This window comes from Triticum aestivum, chromosome 2D, assembly GCF_018294505.1.
Source record: "Triticum aestivum cultivar Chinese Spring chromosome 2D, IWGSC CS RefSeq v2.1, whole genome shotgun sequence".
Taxonomy (NCBI): Eukaryota; Viridiplantae; Streptophyta; class Magnoliopsida; order Poales; family Poaceae; genus Triticum; species Triticum aestivum.
The window spans coordinates 427,918,714-427,939,367 of record NC_057799.1 but is presented as its reverse complement, the minus strand read 5'-3'; the positions used below and the strand labels follow the sequence as shown (position 1 = coordinate 427,939,367).

General features: G+C 47.3%; 1 protein-coding gene across 1 annotated transcript; it reads right to left on the bottom strand.

Moving 5' to 3' along the window:
• Positions 1-13,894: 13,894 nt before the first annotated feature.
• Positions 13,895-19,655, bottom strand: LOC123053601 (glycerophosphodiester phosphodiesterase GDPDL4). The gene is made up of 9 exons (XM_044477077.1): positions 19,182-19,655; positions 18,361-18,654; positions 18,076-18,191; positions 17,496-17,994; positions 17,114-17,152; positions 16,741-17,028; positions 16,356-16,495; positions 14,606-15,089; positions 13,895-14,411 (listed from the first exon to the last, which is right to left on the bottom strand). The coding sequence occupies exons 1-9, from the start codon at positions 19,279-19,281 to the stop codon at positions 14,137-14,139; spliced, it is 2,235 nt and encodes a 744-aa protein (XP_044333012.1). The 5' UTR covers positions 19,282-19,655; the 3' UTR covers positions 13,895-14,136.
• Between the last annotated feature and the right edge of the window lie 999 nt (positions 19,656-20,654).

The window sequence follows — 20,654 nt, the reverse complement described above, 5'->3', positions numbered from 1 at the left end:
CTATTCTCTTCAACATTGTGGCAGACATGTTGACGGTACTCATAGGTCGGGCTAAGGAGAAAGGCCTGGTAGGTGGTCTTGTCCCACATTTGGTGGATGGGGGCATTTCCATTCTACAATATGCTGACGACACGACCATATTCATGGAGCATGACCTTGCAAAGGCGAGAAATATGAAACTAGTATTGTGCCTATTTGAACAACTGTCAGGTCTAAAGATTAATTTCCACAAGAGTAAATATTTTGCTTTGGTAGGGCAAAAGAGGAACAAGATAATTATAGACAATTGTTCGGTTGTGAACTGGGGTCACTGCCTTTCAATTATCTAGGTATTCCAATTCACCATCGGAAGTTAACTAACAAAGAGTGGAAATGTATCGAAGACCGATTGAAAAAAAAACTAAGCTGCTGGAAGGGCAAGCTTATGTCATATGGAGGGAGGTTAATGCTGATTAATTCAGTACTGACCAGTATGCCGATGTTCCTCCTATCTTTCTTTGAGATACCTAAAGGGGTAAGAAAGAGATTAGATTTTTATCGATCTCGTTTCTTCTAGCAGTCAGACGAGGTTAAGAAAAAATATCGCTTGGCAAGATAGGATATTATTTGTCGACCCAAAGACCAGGGGGGTCTCGGGATTGAGAACCTTGAGATTAAAAATAAATGCTTGTTCAGAAAATGGACGTATAGGTTATCTCAGGAATCGGAAGGCATGTGGGCACAAATTCTAAGGAATAAATACCTTCACTCTAAAACTCTGGCACAGGTTACCGTAAGACCTACAGATTCACAATTTTGGAAGGGGCTAATGAGAATAAAGGAGACTTTCTTCCATAGGGTGAAATTCGTTGTTGGGGATGGAACGACAACAAGGTTTTGGGAGGATACTTGGCTAGGCGAGACACCTCTAGCCCTACAGTACCCTATCCTGTATAACATTGTGCAACATAAGGAAGATTACATGGCTACAGTATTACAAACGGTACCTTTGAATATCCAGTTCCGGCGGGCTTTAGTAGGGGAATGATGGACTTCCTGGCTACATTTAGTGCGGCGGTTGATGGACGTTCAGCTCGTAGCGCAAGCAGGCGTTGTGCACTGGAAGTTGAGGGGGAATGGAGTGTTTACAGTTAAATCTATGTACCTTGACCTTATTAGTTCTGGCCCAATCCCAAGATCGATACACATTTGGAAAGTTAAGGTGCCTCTGCGCATCAAAAAAATTCATGTGGTTTGTGCATAAGCAGGTCATTCTTACCAAAGATAACTTCCTAAAGCGACGATGGGTCGGTAGTTCACGATGTTGCTTTTGTGTTCATGACGAAACAATACAACATTTATTCATTGATTGCCCTCTCGCAAAGTTACTTTGGCGATCTATCCATATAGCTTTTAATATAACACCTCCATCTAGCATAGATGCGTTGTTTGGGACATGGCTAAATGGAGTGCAACCGGACACTGCGTCAAATATTCGGATTGGAATATGCGCACTTCTTTGGGCTATATGGAACTGCAGGAACGATATGATTTTTAACAGAATATATATTCTAAACTTCTTGCAGGTCATCTTCAGAGCTACGGCAATGGATCCATATGTGGTTGCTACTCACTCCTATGACCTCCAGGGGGCATTTGGCTACTGGGTGCAACCTATGGGAAATGGTAGCACGGGCTATTTTCAACCGGTTTGGATGGCGGTCGCATAATAGGATAGGTCCTTGATGTCAACTGCATCTAGCTGGTTGTGGCTTTGCTTTTTTTATTATCTTTTTTATTTTTGTGCTCCAGATGTGAGATGTACTTCAGATATCAGACTTTGTTTTCGTCGAACCTTTTTAATAATATGGCTGCATGCATCTTTCGGATGCAGAGGCCGGGGGTAATCCTCCTTTTCAAAAAAAAATGGCATTGTGACCTCAGACCGCAACGAGGTGGAAAGCATTGCCAAGGTGACAAGGAATGGGATCCGAGTATGCATCCTGCATGCAGACGAAGGTGCTGGAGCTGTAGTAGCATGTTCAATCTTGCGGGCGGTAGGGGCGGCTCCGACACGTCGGAATCCATTAGCAGCGGCATCGGGGCTAGTGCCGGTGGTTGCGCCGTCTTACTGATGAGCTGCAGCAGATCAGCAGGCCTAGGATTGCGCGTGCCCAAAAAATGAAATTTCCGGAAGTTGTAAATTCCTTCTTTTTGCGAAAAGTGATTAATACATAATTAATTTGTGCTAAATATAGAACATTTAAAGTCTAGTACTCTAGTGAGGAATAGCTTAGAAGCAAACGGATTGGCTAATTACTTCTTACTAAGTATAGATCATTTGCTAGGACATATATGTTGAAATATGAGATGGGCCTAGAGCCCATATGACAATTTTAGATTTAATCTCTAAGGGCCCATGTAGGTGGCATGACAAGGTGGTGGGAAGTTTAGTCCTACCCCGGAAGTGGAAGGAGAGTTGGAGTGGTTTATAAGGGATTCTCTCCCTCATGCTATTGGAGCTTGAGAAGAAAAGAAGCCCTCGCGCACTCCTCCTCCTCCGCTCGCCTCGCCACGCCACGCCTCGTCACGACGCGCCGCGGGTTGTGGGTTGTGGGCCGAGCCGAGCTCACTCCTATGCGCTTCTTTTTGCCGGTCAGGAACGAAGAGTCTTTGACAGGTAGGGCCACGATCTGAGACGTCAGATCATGGGCTATCGACTTGGACGTCTCTCCACGCGCGGCCGCACATATATATGTGGGGCGCCGCCAACCCTAGCCGCAGCGAAAACAGAACGCATCTCCATCTCCGCCTCCACGCCCACGTTGTTCCTCTGCTGCTGCTGCCGCCGGCGACTCCGTCCCGTTCACCGCGTACACGGTTGACGGGAGAGCAGGCCTCCGAAACCCCGCCTCTCCGGATCCTGTACGGGAGAGGGGCGATTAGGTTTTTGGGTAGCGACTACGCGACTGCTCGCTTCTGTTCATCTACGTCCGCATCACCTTCGTCATCACCATGTCGACCGACGCCGACCGTGCGGCCGCTGAGAAGGCTGAGGCCGACAAGAAGGCCGCTGAGGATGCCACGGCTGCTGCCACCGCCACCGCCGCCACGTGGCCAATTTGAGGGTATACATTGTTTATCCCTCCCGTGTTTCTTTCTGTTGTAGCAGTACTAGCAATATGCGTAGATGTTTCTACTATGTGCGTAGTACATGCTCTGTTAGATCGTAATCAGTGTGTTATCAATTCTGTCCATGTCATGCTCATGATTTATTCATGGATTAATTTAATCGAAAAACTGCCTATTTACTCATCAATCCAAAAACCTAATATGTGTAGGAGTTTTTCGAATTCTGGTTTTGCTGCTGCACTGAAACCGTTCCCGTTTACGGGGACGTACTTTAAGCGTTGGTAGACTAAAACCACCTTATGGCTCACGGCCATGAATGTGTTCTGGGGCCCCGGTGTGACTCCCACAGGAACGATCGCTCCTGAACAGGAGAAGGTGTTCAAGGAGGCCATTGTCGTGTTCCTCGGGGCAGTTCTGAGCGTGATTGGAGATAAGCTGGTTGACGCATATTTGCATGTGCGGTCTGCCAATGACTTGTGGGAGGCGCTCGAATCTAAGTTCGGGGCGGCCGATGCAGGGAGCGAGATGTATAATATAGAGCAGTTCCACGATAACAAGATGGTTGAAAACCGTCCTGTGCTGGAGCAGGCTCATGAGATAAAGGTGGAAAGAAATATTTCATGACTTTGATAGATGATTCCACTAGATATTGCTATGTGTATCTGTTAAACACTAAAGGTGAGGCTCTACACTACTTCAAAATCTATAAGGCAGAAGTTGAGAATTAACTTGAAAAGAAAATTAAACGAGTCCGGTCAGATCGTGGTGGAGAGTACTTCTCGAAAGAGTTTGATGCCTTTTGTGCGGAACACGACATTATTCACGAGAGGACGCCTCCCTACTCACCCCAGTCAAACGGGGTTGCCAAGCGGAAAAACCGTACTCTAACTGATTTGGTTAACGTCATGTTAGATACATCGGGTTTATCCAAGGCATGGTGGGGGGAGGCTATAATGACATCATGTCATGTCCTGAATAAAGTTCCGACAAAGGATAACGAGATCACTCCTTATGAGAAGTGGACCAAGAGAAGGACAACACTCTCGTACTTACGTACTTGGGGTCTGCTTGGCGAAAGTTAATGTGCCGATCCCCAAAAAGCGTAAGCTTGGACCAAAGACCGTGGACTGTGTTAATTTGGGCTACGCTATGAATAGTGTTGGCTATAGATTTCTAGTAGTGAAATCTGAGGTACCTGACATGAAGGTCGGTACAATTATGGAGTCTAAGGATGCTACATTCTTTGAGGACATTTTCCCCATGAGAGATGTACAAAGCACTTCTAGACAGGAATCTGAGGAGACTCCTGAACCTGCCATTCCGATGAAATATTATAAACAAACACATGATGAAAATCCTGAGGAGGATAATGAGGAAACCCTTGGTAGGGGCAAGAGACAAAGGACTGTAAAGACCTTTGGTGATGATTTCTTCATATACCTCGTGGAGGATAATCCCATCTATTTCAGAAGTGTATGCATCTCCAGAAGCTGACTACTGGAAGGATGCGGTCCGTAGCGAGATGGATTCCATCATGGCTAACGGGACTTGGGAGCTTAGTGAACGTTCTTATGGTTGCAAACCATTGGGATGCAAGTGGGTGTTCAAGAAGAAGCTTAGGCCCGACGGTACGATAGAAAAGTACAAGGCTAGGCTTGTGGCCAAGGGCTACGCCTAGAAAGAAGAAGAAGATTTCTTCGACACTTATTCACCTGTAGCCAGACTGACCACCATTCGAGTATTACTCTCGTTGGCGGCCTCGCATGGTCTTCTCATTCATCAGATGGATGTTAAGACGGCTTTCCTGAACGGAGAGCTAAAGGAGGAAATCTATATGCAACAGCCTGATGGCTTTGTGATAGATGGTCAGGAAGGAAAGGTGTGTAAGTTGGTGAAATCTTTGTGTGGCCTGAGACAAGCGCCTAAGCAATGGCATGACAAGTTTATTGAAACGTTGACATCTGTTGGCTTTGTTGTTAATGAGGCCGACAAATGTGTATACTATCACTATGGTGGGGGCGAAGGAGTTATACTGTGTTTGTATGTAGATGACATACTGATATTTGGAACTAATCTCAAGTTGATCGAGGAGGTTAAGTCTTTCCTATCTCAGAACTTTGAGATGAAGGACCTTGGAGTGGCTGATGTTACCTTGAACATCAAGCTATTGAGAGATGATGAGGGTGGGATTACACTTCTGCAATCTCATTATGTTGAGAAGGTGTTGAGTCGCTTTGGATATTCGGACTGCACACCATCTCAAACACCATATGATTCTAGTGTGCTGATACTCTCAGATCGTTGGTTCACTCCAGTATCTAGCGAGCGCAACGAGGCCTGACATCGCATTTGCTATTAGCAAACTGAGCCGATTTGTTTCCAAACCGGGCGATGTACATTGGCGTGCTCTTGAAAGAGTTATGCGCTATCTGAAAGGTACTATGAACTATGGACTTCACTATACCGGATACCCGTCGGTACTTGAAGGGTATAGTGATGTGAATTGGATCTCTGATGCTGATGAGATGAAGGCCACAACTGGGTATATGTTTACTCTTGGAGGTGGTGCTGTTTCCTGGAAGTCTTGCAAGCAAACGATCTTAACAAGATCGACAATGGAAGCAGAATTAACAGCATTAGACACATCGGGTGGCGAAGCAGAATGGCTTCGAGATCTGTTGATGGACTTGCCAGTGGTTGAGAAGCCGGTTCCGGCCATCCTTATGAACTGCGACAATCAAACAGTTATTGTCAAAGTGAAGAGTTCAAAGGACAACATGAAGTCCAACAAACACATAAGAATGAGATTGAAAGCTGTCAGAAAAATTGAGAAACTCCGGAGTGATAGCGTTGGATTATATCCAAACAGCTAAGAATCTGGCAGATCCCTTCACTAAAGGGTTATCACGTGTTGTGATAGATAGCGCATCAAGGGAGATGGGTATGAGACCCACATGAGTTGCCATGGTAGTAACCCAACCTATGTGATCGGAGATCCCATGAAGTAGGACCTGGGAAAACAAGCCAGTGATGAACTGAGGAGAGTAACTTTACTAACCCACTCCGTTGGAGATGCAATACTCTCGAAAACTGTATGGAAGGATGACTACTGTCTTAATGTGTTCCAAGGCTTATATGTATAAGCAAGATGCTATCCTACAGAGCGATCTTTGGAGGAACACACCTATATGAGCCCGACTGTTGGTCACAGTCTATGAGATTGGGGTGATCTCTAGCAAGCTCATGAACAGGCCAGGAGTGTGACTAATATGCTCCACCCGAGGGGTCGGCCTTCGGCAGCCTCGTATCAGTGAGACTTGTGGTGAAACTTCTTGACGCCAAACTGACAATTCAAGGCATAGTCCATTGTTCAGTTGTGAAGGAGTGTAACTACTTGGTCTAGGTGGAGCTCAACCTTAATCGGTGTCCACTGAGATGCTGGTATATCAAAACAGCGTTTGGAACAAAGGAAAAGTGGGCCCCTGAGATCTGGTGGGGGATTGTTGAAATATGAGATGGGCCTAAAGCCCATATGACAATTTCAGATTTAATCTCTAAGGGCCCATGTAGGTGGCATGACAAGGTGGTGGGAAGTTTAGTCCCACCTCGGAAGTGGAAGGAGAGTTGGAGTGGTTTATAAGGGATTCTCTCCCTCATGCTATTGGAGCTTGAGAAGAAAAGAAGCCCTCGCGCACTCCTCCTCCTCCGCTCGTCTCGCCACGCCACGCCTCGTCACGACGCGCTGCGCCGCGCCGCGGGTTGCGGGATTGAGCCGAGTCGAGCTCACTCCTATGCGCTTCTTTTTGCCGGTCAGGAACGGAGAGTCTTTGACAGGTAGGGCCATGATCTGAGACGTCCGATCATGGGCTATCGACTTGGACGTCTCTCCACGCGCGGCCGCACATATATATGTGGGGCGCTGCCAACCCTAGACGCAGCAAAAACAGAACGCATCTCCATCTCTGCCTCCACGCCCACGTTGTTCCTCTGCTGCTGCTGCCGCCGGCGACTCCGTCCCGTTCACCGCGTACACGGTTGACGGGAGAGCAGGCCTCCGAAACCCCGCCTCTCCAGATCCTGTATGGGAGAGGGGCGATTAGGTTTTTGGGTAGCGACTATGCGACCGCTCGCTTCTGTTCATCTACGTACGCATCACCTTCGTCATCACCATGTCGACCGACGCCGACCGTGCCGCCGCTGAGAAGGCCGAGGCCGACAAGAAGGCCGCTGAGGATGCCGCGGCTGCTGCCACCGCCACCGCCGCCGCGTGGCCAATTGGAGGGTATACATCGTTTATCCCTCTCGTTTTTCTTTCTGTTGTAGCAGTACTAGCAATATGCGTAGATGTTTCTACTATGTGCGCAGTACATGCTCTGTTAGATCGTAATCAGTGTGTTATCAATGCTGTCCATGTCATGCTCATGATTTATTCATGGATTAATTTAATCGAAAAACTGCCTATTTACTCATCAATCCAAAAACCTAATATGTGTAGGAGTTTTTTGAATTCTGGTTTTGCTGCTGCACTGAAACCGTCCCCGTTTACGGGGACGTACTTTAAGCGTTGGCAGACTAAAACCACCTTATGGCTCACGGCCATGAACGTGTTCTGTGTTGCCGGTGTGACTCCCACAGGAACGATCGCTCCTGAACAGGCGAAGGCGTTCAAGGAGGCCACTGTCGTGTTCCTCGGGGAAGTTCTGAGCGTGATTGGAGATAAGCTGGTTGACGCATATTTGCATGTGCGGTCTGCCAAAGACTTGTGGGAGGCGCTCGAATCTAAGTTCGGGGAGGCCGATGCAGGGAGCGAGATGTATATTATAGAGCAGTTCCACAGTTACAAGATGGTTGAAAACCGTCCTGTGTTGGAGCAGGCTCATGAGATAATATGCATTGTTAAGGAGCTTGAGCTTCTTAAGGGCGAGTTATCGGGCAAGTTTGTCGCGGGCTGCATAATCGCTAAGCTCCCCAATTCCTGGAGGAACTTTGCCACCACTCTGAAACATTAGAGGCATGAATTCTCTGTGGAGGATGTCATTGGCCATCCGAGTGTTGAGCAGAATTCAAGGGCAAAGGACTCGCACGGAAAAGGGGTCGAAGGAACTTCTGTGGCCAATATGGTGCATCAGAAGAACTCCAATTCCCACAAGCCCAAGGGAAAGAACGGTGTCCAACAGAGTGCCGACTTTAAGAAGAAGGGTAAGAAGACCTTCAAGAAGAACAAAGGATGAGGGCTTCTTTACTTGTGGTTCGGTTGAACATTGGGCCAACAAGTGCCCAAACAAGTACAAGAAGTCAGGGCAGGACTCCAAGTCTGTCAATATGATTGTGAGCAACAATGAGAGTGGTGCATCTGGGTACGGTAATTTATTTGCTGTATTTTCAGTTTGGCCGTCCACCGATTGGTGGGTCGACACAGGTGCAGGTGTTCATGTGTGTGCTGACATTTCATTGTTTTCTTCTTACCAGGCCACAGGTCACGGGTCCGTACTGATGGGGAATGGCGCGAGTGCTTCTGTTCTTGGTGTTGGCACGGTCGATCTGAAGTTTACTTCGGGAAGGATCGTGCAGCTGAAGAACGTGCAGCATGTCCCCGCCATCAAGAAGAATCTCGTTAGTGGCTCCCTTCTATGTAGAGAAGGGTTTAAGTTGGTATTCGAGTCGAATAAATTAGTTGTTACGAAATATGGACTATTTGTTGGAAAGGGTTATGAATGCGGAGGCATGTTCTGCCTTTCTCTTGCAGATCTATGTAATAAAGTCGTGAACAATATTCATTTGAGTGTTAATGAATCTGAAGTCTGGCATTCACGTCTTTGTCACATTAGTTTCGGCGTTATGACGCGGCTAGCAAAATCGAATTTAATCCCGAGTTTCACTTTAGCCAAAGGTTCTAAGTGCCATTCGTGTGTGCAATCTAAGCAACCTCGCAAGCCTCACAAGGCAGCAGAGGAGAGACACTTGGCGCCACTAGAACTCATACATTCTGATCTTTGTGAGATGAATGGTGTGTTGACTAAAGGTGGAAAGAAATATTTCATGACTTTGATAGATGATTCCACTAGATATTGCTATGAGTATCTGTTAAATACTAAAGATGAGGCTCTACACTACTTCAAAATCTATAAGGCAGAAGTTGAGAATCAACTTGAAAAGAAAATTAAACGAGTCCGGTCAGATCGTGGTGGAGAGTACTTCTCGAAAGAGTTTGATGCCTTTGTGCGGAACACGACATTATTCACGAGAGGACGCCTCCCTACTCACCCCAGTCAAACGGGGTTGCCGAGCGGAAAAACCGTACTCTAACTGATTTGGTTAACGCCATGTTAGATACATCGGGTTTATCCAAGGCATGGTGGGGGAGGCTATAATGACATCATGTCATGTCCTGAATAAAGTTCCGACAAAGGATAACGAGATCACTCCTTATGAGAAGTGGACCAAGAGAAGGACAACACTCTCGTACTTACGTAGTTGGGGCTACTTGGAGAAAGTTAATGTGCCGATCCCCAAAAAGCGTAAGCTTGGACCAAAGACCGTGGACTGTGTTAATTTGGGCTACGCTATGAATAGTGTTGGCTATAGATTTCTAGTAGTGAAATCTGAGGTACCTGACATGAAGGTCGGTACAATTATGGAGTCTATGGATGCTACATTCTTTGAGGACATTTTCCCCATGAGAGATGTACAAAGCACTTCTAGACAGGAATCTGAGGAGACTCCTGAACCTGCCATTCCGATGGAATATTATAAACAAACACATGATGAAAATCCTGAGGAGGATAATGAGGAAACCCTTGGTAGGGGCAAGAGACAAAGGACTGTAAAGACCTTTGGTGATGATTTCTTCATATACCTCGTGGAGGATAATCCCACTTCTATTTCAGAAGCGTATGCATCTCCAGAAGCTGACTACTGAAAGGATGCGGTCCGTAGCGAGATGGATTCCATCATGGCTAACGGGACTTAGGAGCTTACTGAACGTCCTTATGGTTGCAAACCATTGGGATGCAAGTGGGTGTTCAAGAAGAAGCTTAGGCCCGACGGTACGATAGAAAAGTGCAAGGCTATGCTTGTGGCCAAGGGCTACGCCCAGAAAGAAGAAGAAGATTTCTTTGACACTTATTCACCTGTGGCCAGACTGACCACCATTCGAGTATTACTCTCGTTGGCGGCCTCGCATGGTCTTCTCATTCATCAGATGGATGTTAAGACGGCTTTCCTGAACGGAGAGCTAAAGGAGGAAATCTATATGCAACAGCCTGATGGCTTTGTGATAGATGGTCAGGAAGGAAAGGTGTGTAAGTTGGTGAAATCTTTGTATGGCCTGAGACAAGCGCCTAAGCAATGGCATGACAAGTTTAATGAAACGTTGACATCTGTTGGCTTTGTTGTTAATGAGGCCGACAAATGTGTATACTATCGCTATGGTGGGGGCGAAGGAGTTATACTGTGTTTGTATGTAGATGACATACTGATATTTGGAACTAATCTCAAGTTGATCGAGGAGGTTAAGTCTTTCCTATCTCAGAACTTTGAGATGAAGGACCTTGGAGTGGCTGATGTTATCTTGAACATCAAGCTATTGAGAGATGATGAGGGTGGGATTACACTTCTGCAATCCCATTATGTTGAGAAGGTGTTGAGTCGCTTTGGATATTCGGACTGCACACCATCTCAAACACCATATGATTCTAGTGTGCTGATTCGAAAGTCTAAAGGCACAGCTATAGATCAATTGAGATACTCTCAGATCGTTGGTTCACTCCAGTATCTAGCGAGCTCAACGAGGCCTGACATCGCATTTGCTATTAGCAAACTGAGCCGATTTGTTTCCATACCGGGCGATGTACATTGGCGTGCTCTTGAAAGAGTTATGCGCTATCTGAAAGGTACTATGAACTATGGACTTCACTATACCAGATACCCGTCGGTACTTGAAGGGTATAGTGATGCGAATTGGATCTCTGATGCTGATGAGATGAAGGCCACAACTGGGTATATGTTTACTCTTGGAGGTGGTGATGTTTCCTGGAAGTCTTGCGAGCAAACGATCTTAACAAGATCGACAATGGAAGCAGAATTAACAGCATTAGACACATCGGGTGGCGAAGCAGAATGGCTTCGAGATCTGTTGATGGACTTGCCAGTGGTTGAGAAGCCGGTTCCGGTCATCCTTATGAACTGCGACAATCAAACAATTATTGTCAAAGTGAAGAGTTCAAAGGACAACATGGAGTCCAACAAACACATAAGAATGAGATTGAAAGCTGTCAGAAAAATTGAGAAACTCCGGAGTGATAGCGTTGGATTATATCCAAACAGCTAAGAATCTGGCAGATCCCTTCACTAAAGGGTTATCACGTGTTGTGATAGATAGCGCATCAAGGGAGATGGGTATGAGACCCACATGAGTTGCCATGGTAGTAACCCAACCTATGTGATCGGAGATCCCGTGAAGTAGGACCTGGGAAAACAAGCCAGCTGTGAACTGAGGAGAGTAACTTTACTAACCCACTCTGTTGGAGATGCAATACTCTCGGAAACTGTATGGAAGGATGACTACTGTCTTAATGTGTTCCAAGGCTTATATGTATAAGCAAGATGCTATCCTACAGAGCGATCTTTGGAGGAACACACCTATATGAGCCCGACTGCTGGTCACAGTCTATGAGATTGGGGTGATCTCTAGCAAGCTCATGAACAGGCCAGGAGTGTGACTAATATGCTCCACCCGAGGGGTCGGCCTTCGGCAGCCTCGTATCAGTGAGACTTGTGGTGAAACTTCTTGACGCCAAACTGACAGTTCAAGGCATAGTCCATTGTTCAGTTGTGAAGGAGTGTAACTACTTGGTCTAGGTGGAGCTCAACCTTAATTGGTCTCCACTGAGATGCTGGTATATCAAAACAGCGTTTGGAACAAAGAACAAGTGGGCCCCTGAGATCTGGTGGGGGATTGTTGAAATATGAGATGGGCCTAAAGCCCATATGACAATTTCAGATTTAATCTCTAAGGGCCCATGTAGGTGGCATGACAAGGTGGTGGGAAGTTTAGTCCCACCCCGGAAGTGGAAGGAGAGTTGGAGTGGTTTATAAGGGATTCTCTCCCTCATGCTATTGGAGCTTGAGAAGAAAAGAAGCCCTCGCGCACTCCTCCTCCTCCTCCGCTCGCCTCGCAACGCGGCGACGCGACGCGACGCGGGTTGCGGGATTGAGCCGAGCCGAGCTACTCCTATGCGCTTCTTTTTGCCAGTCAGGAACGGAGAGTCGTCGGATCATGGGCTATCGACTTGGACGTCTCTCCACGCGCGGCCGCACATATATATGTGGGGTGCTGCCAACCCTAGCCGCAGCGAAAACAGAACGCATCTCCATCTCCGCCTCCACGCCCACGTTGTTCCTCTGCTGCTGCTGCCGCCGGCGACTCCGTCCCGTTTGACGGGAGAGCAGGCCTCTGAAACCCCGCCTCTCCGGATCCTGTACGGGGGAGGGGCGATTAGGTTTTTGGGTAGCGACTACGCGACTACTCGCTTCTGTTCATCTACGTCCGCATCACCTTCGTCATTACCATGTCGACCGACGCCGACCGTGCCGCCGCTAAGAAGGCCGAGGCCGACAAGAAGGCCGCTGAGGATGCCGCGGCTGCTGCCACCGCCACCGCCGCCGCGTGGCCAATTGGAGGGTATACATCGTTTATCCCTCTCGTGTTTCTTCCTGTTGTAGCAGTACTAGCAATATGCGTAGATGTTTCTACTATGTGCGTAGTACATGCTCTGTTAGATCGTAATCAGTGTGTTATCAATGCTGTCCATGTCATGCTCATGATTTATTCATGGATTAATTTAATCGAAAAACTGCCTATTTACTCATCAATATATATATTCGAACAACATAGCAAGCGTAATGTAGTAAGACTGACAAAAACAAATCACCGAATAGAGAGAGAGAGAGAGAGAGAGAGAGAGAGAGAGAGAGAGAGAGAGATACTCGTGTTGTATGTCGAAGTTTATGATGGCGGGGAGAAGGATGGTGGTCTTTGCGATGATTATCTTTGGATGTATCGCCGTTCTTACGCAATGTAAGTGTACTATGAACAATTTATGTAACTCCAATCCTAAACTTTGGTTTTTTCAAATTAATTTCATGTCAAAAAACAAATGAGCAAGTTTAAATAAGCTCCTAAATTTTTGTATGCAGCTCAACATACCGACCAGATTGTTGGCAAGAAGTGGCAATCATGCACATGCCTTCGAAGTGATCCACCCTGCCAAAATAATTTGTGCTATTGTTGTGCCGACTTAGGGGGTGAGCCTTGCTTTGAAACCTATTTCAAATGCAAACACGGCTGCGGCTGCCATCACCCCCAAAATCCAGTCTCCGCTCATGTTGTTCAATTGCCGTGAGCCAGTGTTGTAGTATCAATTTCGATACAAAATAAAGATGCCAATAGATCTGAATAAATAGTTTTGATATGACAATCTTATGCGGTATTTTTATTATATTTTATTTTAAGTTTTAATCATTTTTGTCAAAGCATACCCCGCAACATACATATCCATATTAAAACTGAAGGAAAACATACAAATATACATGCGAAGAATACTGCCACATAGTTCCCCAAGCACAAAAAAACATAATGAAATCTTGCAAAGGAAGGAAAAACTTGCAAAGGAATACTTCTTTTGGCAGGCTTGGAGTTTACTGGTGAGGGGTACTTCTTTTGGTAGGCTTGCATTGTAGTTTATTGCAGAAGTTCGATCTTATTGGGGGAGACCTTTTCATATTTGAGCACACAATAAATCAAGCCTCAGAAATTCAGATTGTTGAGAAGTCGGTCCAGAACATAAGAGGATATATTCCAACACATATGTACTGATAATCACTAGGGACTGAGTGCCATAGGGGCGTCCGTATATAAACCCCGCAACGCAAAAATTACAAGAACAAACGAATTACCGAGGGAGGGGAAAGAACATTGGATTAGTAGACCGGCAGACCTCTAGCGTGTCATGTGGCATTGCGACCTCAGACCGTGGCCCAGACGCAAAGCATCGCTAAGGTGACGAGGAATGGGATCCGAGTCTGCATCCTGGGTGCAGACGAAGGTGCTGGAGCTGTAGTACCATTGTTCAATCTTGCGGGCGGTAGGGGCGGCTCCGACACGTCAGAATCCATTAGCAGGGGCATCGGGGCTAGGGCCGGTGGTTGCGCCGGCTTACTGATGAGCTGCAGCAGATCACCAGGCCTAGGAGGGGCCATGAAGCTCGGAGTTTTGTTCCCCATGTTCATGCAAGTGTTCGCTGAAATATGCAACCACAATGTCAGCAAAATGACTCAAAACTGCTGGGATTGTAGGAACTACTCCCTCCGTCCCATGATATAAAAACGTTTTTGACACTAACTAGTGTAGTGTCAAAAACGTTCTTATATCATGGGACGGAGGGAGTATCTATTTAGGAGGGACAATGCAAGGAAAAGTGTTAACTGGACATACATTTGTATCTCCGGGCCGTCGCCGGGAAGTCGGTGATTAGCCCATCCACTCCGGCACCCTGAACATAGGCAATGATCTCCGCGGTCGCATCCGAGAAGAAGTCGTATGGCTGAGCAACAAACTCGTTCATGAGAGTGTAGGCATAGACTGAGAGCCCGGCGGTCTGCAGGGACTCGACAAGGTCTGTCTGGTGCGACGTGAAATGGCGGTTTTCAGGGAAAACAGAGCTGGTCTCCACAGAAACGGCATCGGCAAACTTTTTAATGCCCGCGAGGGAGGAAGGCGCGGCATCGCTGACATCTTCATTGATCATGTACACCAGGTCATACTTTGTTTGCTGCTTCAACTTCACCAGAACCGAGCTGTTGGTTGACTGAATCATAACTTTCTGAGCAGTTTGTTTGTTGTAGCCGGAGTCGTCAAGCGCTTTGATAACTGCATCTACCATGTCAAATCCGAGTTCCTCTGCTAGAAAAGCAGCATGCTGCAAAACAGAAACAGTATTTTAGTTGACAACATGATCCTATTTCTGGGACTCAGTAAGAACATGCATTTTAGAAATTATTCGTTAGATGGCATGCAATACATTCGGAATAAATATACAAAACAAATAATTTAGGACGACGATAACTGCCACACGTATGGGCGTTAAGGGGTCTGCCCACACGTTTTGTGTGGTGTCTAAGAGGACCAGCCCACACGCCTACGTGTGGGCAAAACAACTAGCGCCCACACGCCTCTTTTTTTCCCTTGCGGTCCCTCTCACACGCCTACGTGTGGACAAAATGCATAACGCCCACACGACCTCTCTCAGCCACCTACCTCACGGTCCCGCACGCCCAGCGTGACAGTCACCACGCGTCCCCGCAGTTGCCATGGTCCGGACCCTCTTCAATGTCCGTTTACCTGCAGTTGCCATGTCGCTGAACTACAGTTGCCATGTCGGACAACTACAGTTGCCATGGTTGCTCAACTGCAGTTGCCATCTCAGGTCAAGTGCCAGATGCCATTTTGGACAACTGCAGCTGTTGCCATGTATGGACTGGTTTACTATAGTTGCCATGATTTGAAAACTTTAGAGGTTGCCACATACTAACACTAAGCAGTTACCATGTATGGTCTGGTTTACTAGAGTTGCCATGATTTGAAAACCTTAGGAGTTGCCACCTACTAACACTAGGCAGTTGCCGTGTAGCGCTACAAAAAGTCATGTTCGGGTAAAAGAGAGAGTTGCCATCTGCTTACAAGCACACTAGGGCAGTTGCCGTGTACCCTGCAAAACATATGGCAACTGACATGTTCGGGTAAAAAAAAAGAGTTGCCATCTGCTTACGAGCACACTAGGGCAGTTGCCATGTACACTGCAGAACACATGGCAACTGGCAGCTTGGGTGTGGGAGAGGAGACGGGCGTGTGGGCGAGATGGCAAATGCCCACACGCCAGCCCTTGTGCGTGAGTGAAAACTGGCGTGTGGGCGAACTGCTAAACGCCCACACACCGGCCCCTCCGTGTGGTGAAACGGACGTGTGGGCGACCGGGTGAATGCCCACACACCAGCCCAGTCCTACGTGGCACCACAAACATGCCAAGATTCGTGCACCCACAAACGGACGTGGATCCACGCGTGTGGGCGAGATGCAAACGCCCACACGTGTGGGCGTTAGTGTTTCCGATTATTTAACACAAGTAAAAACACGCAATCTCATCACAATGTTAAAATAGTAGTGAAAACAGACATAAAATTCTTACCTCTATGCTAATCATGATTCCTGATAAATCCTTATCTTTTGAGAAGTCCAGAAAGTCTGATAATCTCATGAAATTGCCTGCATTCCTGTATCTTGGATTTCTGTCCAAACTGAAGGTGCTAAGTGGGGTAGATATCTTGGCTGCAAGGTTGTAGAGAAATCAGTCTGCAGCAAATGCTCTGGCAATCAAAGTACCAAACATGCAACACACAAAGGAATAATCTGTCTATCTGGATAACATGACACACAGGTAGGCCATGTGAGCCGATTTAGAGTCAGATAAGGGATATGACATCTAATAAATTAGTTGTCACCATCTGCCTAGGATACCAAATATATACTGCAGCAGATCCTTCAATATGCAGATATATTTCAATAGAACTTACGTTTTAGATTCTTCACGATGTCATCCCAAGTGAGGTTGAAAGTAAAGACTCCTAGGACACTCTCAATATCTTTCATTACTGCTGCCTGGGACGCAAATGGTGATTTTGCAACAGTAGTACTATCCATTAAGTTAATGGATCCCATGCATACTGGTATGCCGTCTTTGGTCACTTGCACAGGGCAATCAATGACATCTGCACCATCGTCGACTGCTTTCTGATAAGCTAGATCTGTGCAGCCTGGGTAATCTCCACTGGCTCCATTGTGAGAAATAATTAGAGGTTTCCCTGCATGACAAATGTCAATAGTGGTGGTTAGTAACATGAATGAACATGAAGAATGAAAAAGATGGAAAAAAGGAATGATACATACCATGATCTGTGTTGCTTTTGTTCAAATTCGCAAAACAGCCTGCAAAGACATAATATAGAACAGAGTGGCATGAGAAACATAATCCATCAGACAAATTGTATGAATACAGAATTAAACACAAAATGAAGTTTGCTACATGCATGTCAAAACTAAAAAATTGTTCTAAATGATTGCATGTACTTTTTATTATTATTAGTGAAAACCAACTCCAGTACCAAAGGAATGATATCACCCTTTTTTGTAGTAGGTTGGTTAGTACTCCCTCTGTATCAAAATATAAGACGTTTTTTGACACTGTCATAGTGTCAAAAACGTCCTATATTTTGATACGGAGGGAGTACCAGTTTGCATCATTGTCAATATGGCAGGAAAAAACACTCACCAATAGCTTCTGAAGGCGTAACGGGGAAATCAGTCAGTATGCCATCAACAGAAAATGCACCATTATCAATGAACGAGAGAGATTCAGCTAATGGATCGTAGCTATGGTTGTAACTGAGCGCAAAGTCGTTGGCAAAATCAGCAGCATAAATTTCCAGCCCTGCTTTATGAGCATCATCGACGATCGAAGTGTATGGTTGCAGATAATTATCTGGTGAAACAGGCCAGATGTACTTCTTCGGGACAAGTATCCCAGATGCAAATGTCTTGATAAATGTAAGGTTTTTCAACATGGAACCATATGTCTCTTTGGTAGATGGCTCAAGAGTGGCCTCGTCAAGAAAGCGGAACACGAGCTTTGTGTTGTTGCTAACCCTTCCACTGATGCTGGTGAGGAAGCTTGCTTCCGGTGATGAGATGTAGTCAACAATAACACGTCTCGACACAGAAAGGATGTACTTCCTCATGCTCATGTTGAACTGGCTGTAGAAACCGTCATGCTGCAAAATGGCTCATTTTCAGCAACGGCGCAATGTCATGCAACATATTCTACTGCATGCAGACGACATTGTTAACTGTACCTGGATATTGAGCCACATTCCAGGAGGCTTAAACTTGGATGCCACGTCTTCGACGGCGAGCAATGGGAAGAAGCTTGGATCAAACCTGGGCGTGCGAGAGAAGATTGACTGCTTCACTGTTCAACATATATACCACAATGAGTTAAGCAGGTAACTAAACGAACCATTCAGTTCAAACAATAGAGGGGTCAAACAAGAAGGGAGGCATGCCCCCTTCCTCATCACAATAACAAGCACTACAAGATCCAATCTTCAGTAACATTATCACAGCATGGTAGCACTTACAAGACACTTGCGAGAGCTCGGTGCCGTTGTAGTCCACGGAGAACCACCCCGTTGTCGATACGCCATTGACAAGGTAGCTCTTCTTACCCTTAGGATAGAAATCTGGAATGTTGGTGCAGTTGTCCATCTTAATGTCCGGCAGGCAGACGCCAAGTCCATCCTTGGTCAGCCGGACATCACAATACAGGATTGTATCGGGCGAGCTCGCAATCATCGCGAACTGGTAAGCGAATTCACTTGAGTCAGGGAATAGGCCTGAAAATCCACCCTTGGCTATGATCGCCGGAGCATTGCCTGAAACATCAAGCCTATTGTTTAGCCTTGGAAGGACCAGATCATAAACCATAAGAGCATCATCAGAGAGATGTGTAGAGCTGCTCAAGCACATATACGTAGTATATACTGCTTGATCTCCAGAAGCTGCTGCCATGCATGTGCTAGTAACAAACATGTCTGCTAGCTGAAAACAGCAACTGTATGTGACCCCCAAAAAGCTAATTTGGTCGGGCCCCATCTTCCAATCCAGCACTCCTGAGGCACTGCTAAAGGCCTAAAATGAGTGCAAAAATGAACCATCTAACCGATCCAGCCCAAAATGCTGAAGCTATGCTACTGCCACCACCTTCCAAATCCAGGAGCCGAACCAGTATGCAGCAAAGGAGGAAAATGTAAATGATGGGCAGGGATCCAGCCCAAAATGGTACTAGAAAATTTCTAAAATTTCAGGCTAGCCTCTCCTCTGTAAATAATCGACGCGGAGCAGACAGAGCACGCACAAAGCAAACCGAGAAAAAGAGAGGGAGCCCGGGGAAACGTTTTACCGCTAAGCGTCTTCCAAGGAGAGTCACCCTGCGCAGCGGCCACGCCCAACCAGAGCAACACGACGGACGCGACAACGGAGCAGACACGGCCGCTCCCCATTGCCTCGCCGCCGGCGAACACCACCCTGACGGGACGGCTGGCCGCAAGCAGCAGCCCGGGAACAGCACTCCAAGAACGGCACCACCACCCTGTCCCTGGAACGACGCAGCAAGAACCAAGGAGTCCTCGGGAATAATACGAGGCAATGGCCGTGCTGGATTTAAGCCCCGACCCGGGGACGGAGAGAGACAATGGGATGGGGATGGGGCCTGCTGAGCTGTGTTTATGCTGGGGGGGAGAGGAATGGTGGAGGGGAGGAGAGGAGAACGGGCAGGGCAGGAGGTGGCAGCGAAGGGAAGGTGGTAGTGGTGGTGGTGGTCAAATAATGAGGACTAGTAGCTGCCTGCCTCTCCGTCCCCCTCCCCCATTGATGCCTCTCCTCAGGACTGGCTTGTTCTTTACCATGCCACTTATTGGAACAGCTGCGATCCCAGTCAGGACTAGTCGGGTAATTATAGTTTTTGTACTGCCATTGTCAGGTTCGTTCAGCCACGGTGAAGTGAGAGCTAGTGCGAACCACCCTCCTTTTCGCGACGATGGCACTTTTTACCTTGAATAAAACTAGTACTCCTACTGTACAGCGGTGGTAGAAACAGACGCATGACACTGTTTCCACTTGACGAGCAACAGTCGCTGTTGCAGCAGGCAAGGCGACGCCCCGTGCACATTTTTTACCGTGTGATGAGACGGCGGCAGTAGCACCGAGATGTATAGTGCTGACACATCTCACCGGCGCCTCGAGCTGACAGCCTGGTCCCCGCAGAATAATGGCGCATCTGCAGCGTGATTACAGCGGTCACCCATGGTAGTACGCCGACAGGTCGAGCCGGCCGCCCCCACCCGTCAGTGAGAGAGACAGACGCGCCGTGGTTTGGCTTACTGGCACGCACGTCCTCGGATTCCGGACGCGGCGTGCGGCTGTGGAGCGCCCGAGCCGGACCAGGAAATCCCACTCCCACCCGACCCGCCCCGCAGCTCCTGGCCTGGCTTGGTCGAGCTCGGGCCTGGGAGCCGTGTGCCGTCGTGGCCCACGATTTCTAGGCAGAATCTGGTGCGTGTTTTGCCCTTCAGGTGGTCGCGGGCACGTCGTAGTAGGTGCGAGAGGCGCCGAGTCAAACAATTCTCCTTGGTCTCAGCCGATCCGCTGATGCAATATTCGTGCTCGGAGTGGCCGCCATGAATCTTTCCTCGCCGGCACAGTTGGCCGCCGTGTTGAAACAGCGCGGGCTCCCAGGCTAATCTAGCAGGGCGCGTGCACTCTTGCATCGTAATCCGATTCAAGTGGGATTCCCTCGGATTCAGCTTTCCTGCTGCTCCGGCGACTACAACTGGTACTCGCCCTTGATATGTCTGTCTGCGAGTTAACATTAAAT

Bases quoted from the DNA above. Each gene is read 5' to 3' on its own strand.
- LOC123053601 (XM_044477077.1), bottom strand. From the start codon at position 19,281: ATGGGGAGCGGCCGTGTCTGCTCCGTTGTCGCGTCCGTCGTGTTGCTC. The intron at 18,192-18,360 runs GTAAGTGCTACC...TATGTTGAACAG, and splicing joins CGAGCTCTCGCAAGTGTCTT to TGAAGCAGTCAATCTTCTCT. The intron at 16,496-16,740 runs GTAAGTTCTATT...ACAACCTTGCAG, and splicing joins CATCGTGAAGAATCTAAAAC to CCAAGATATCTACCCCACTT.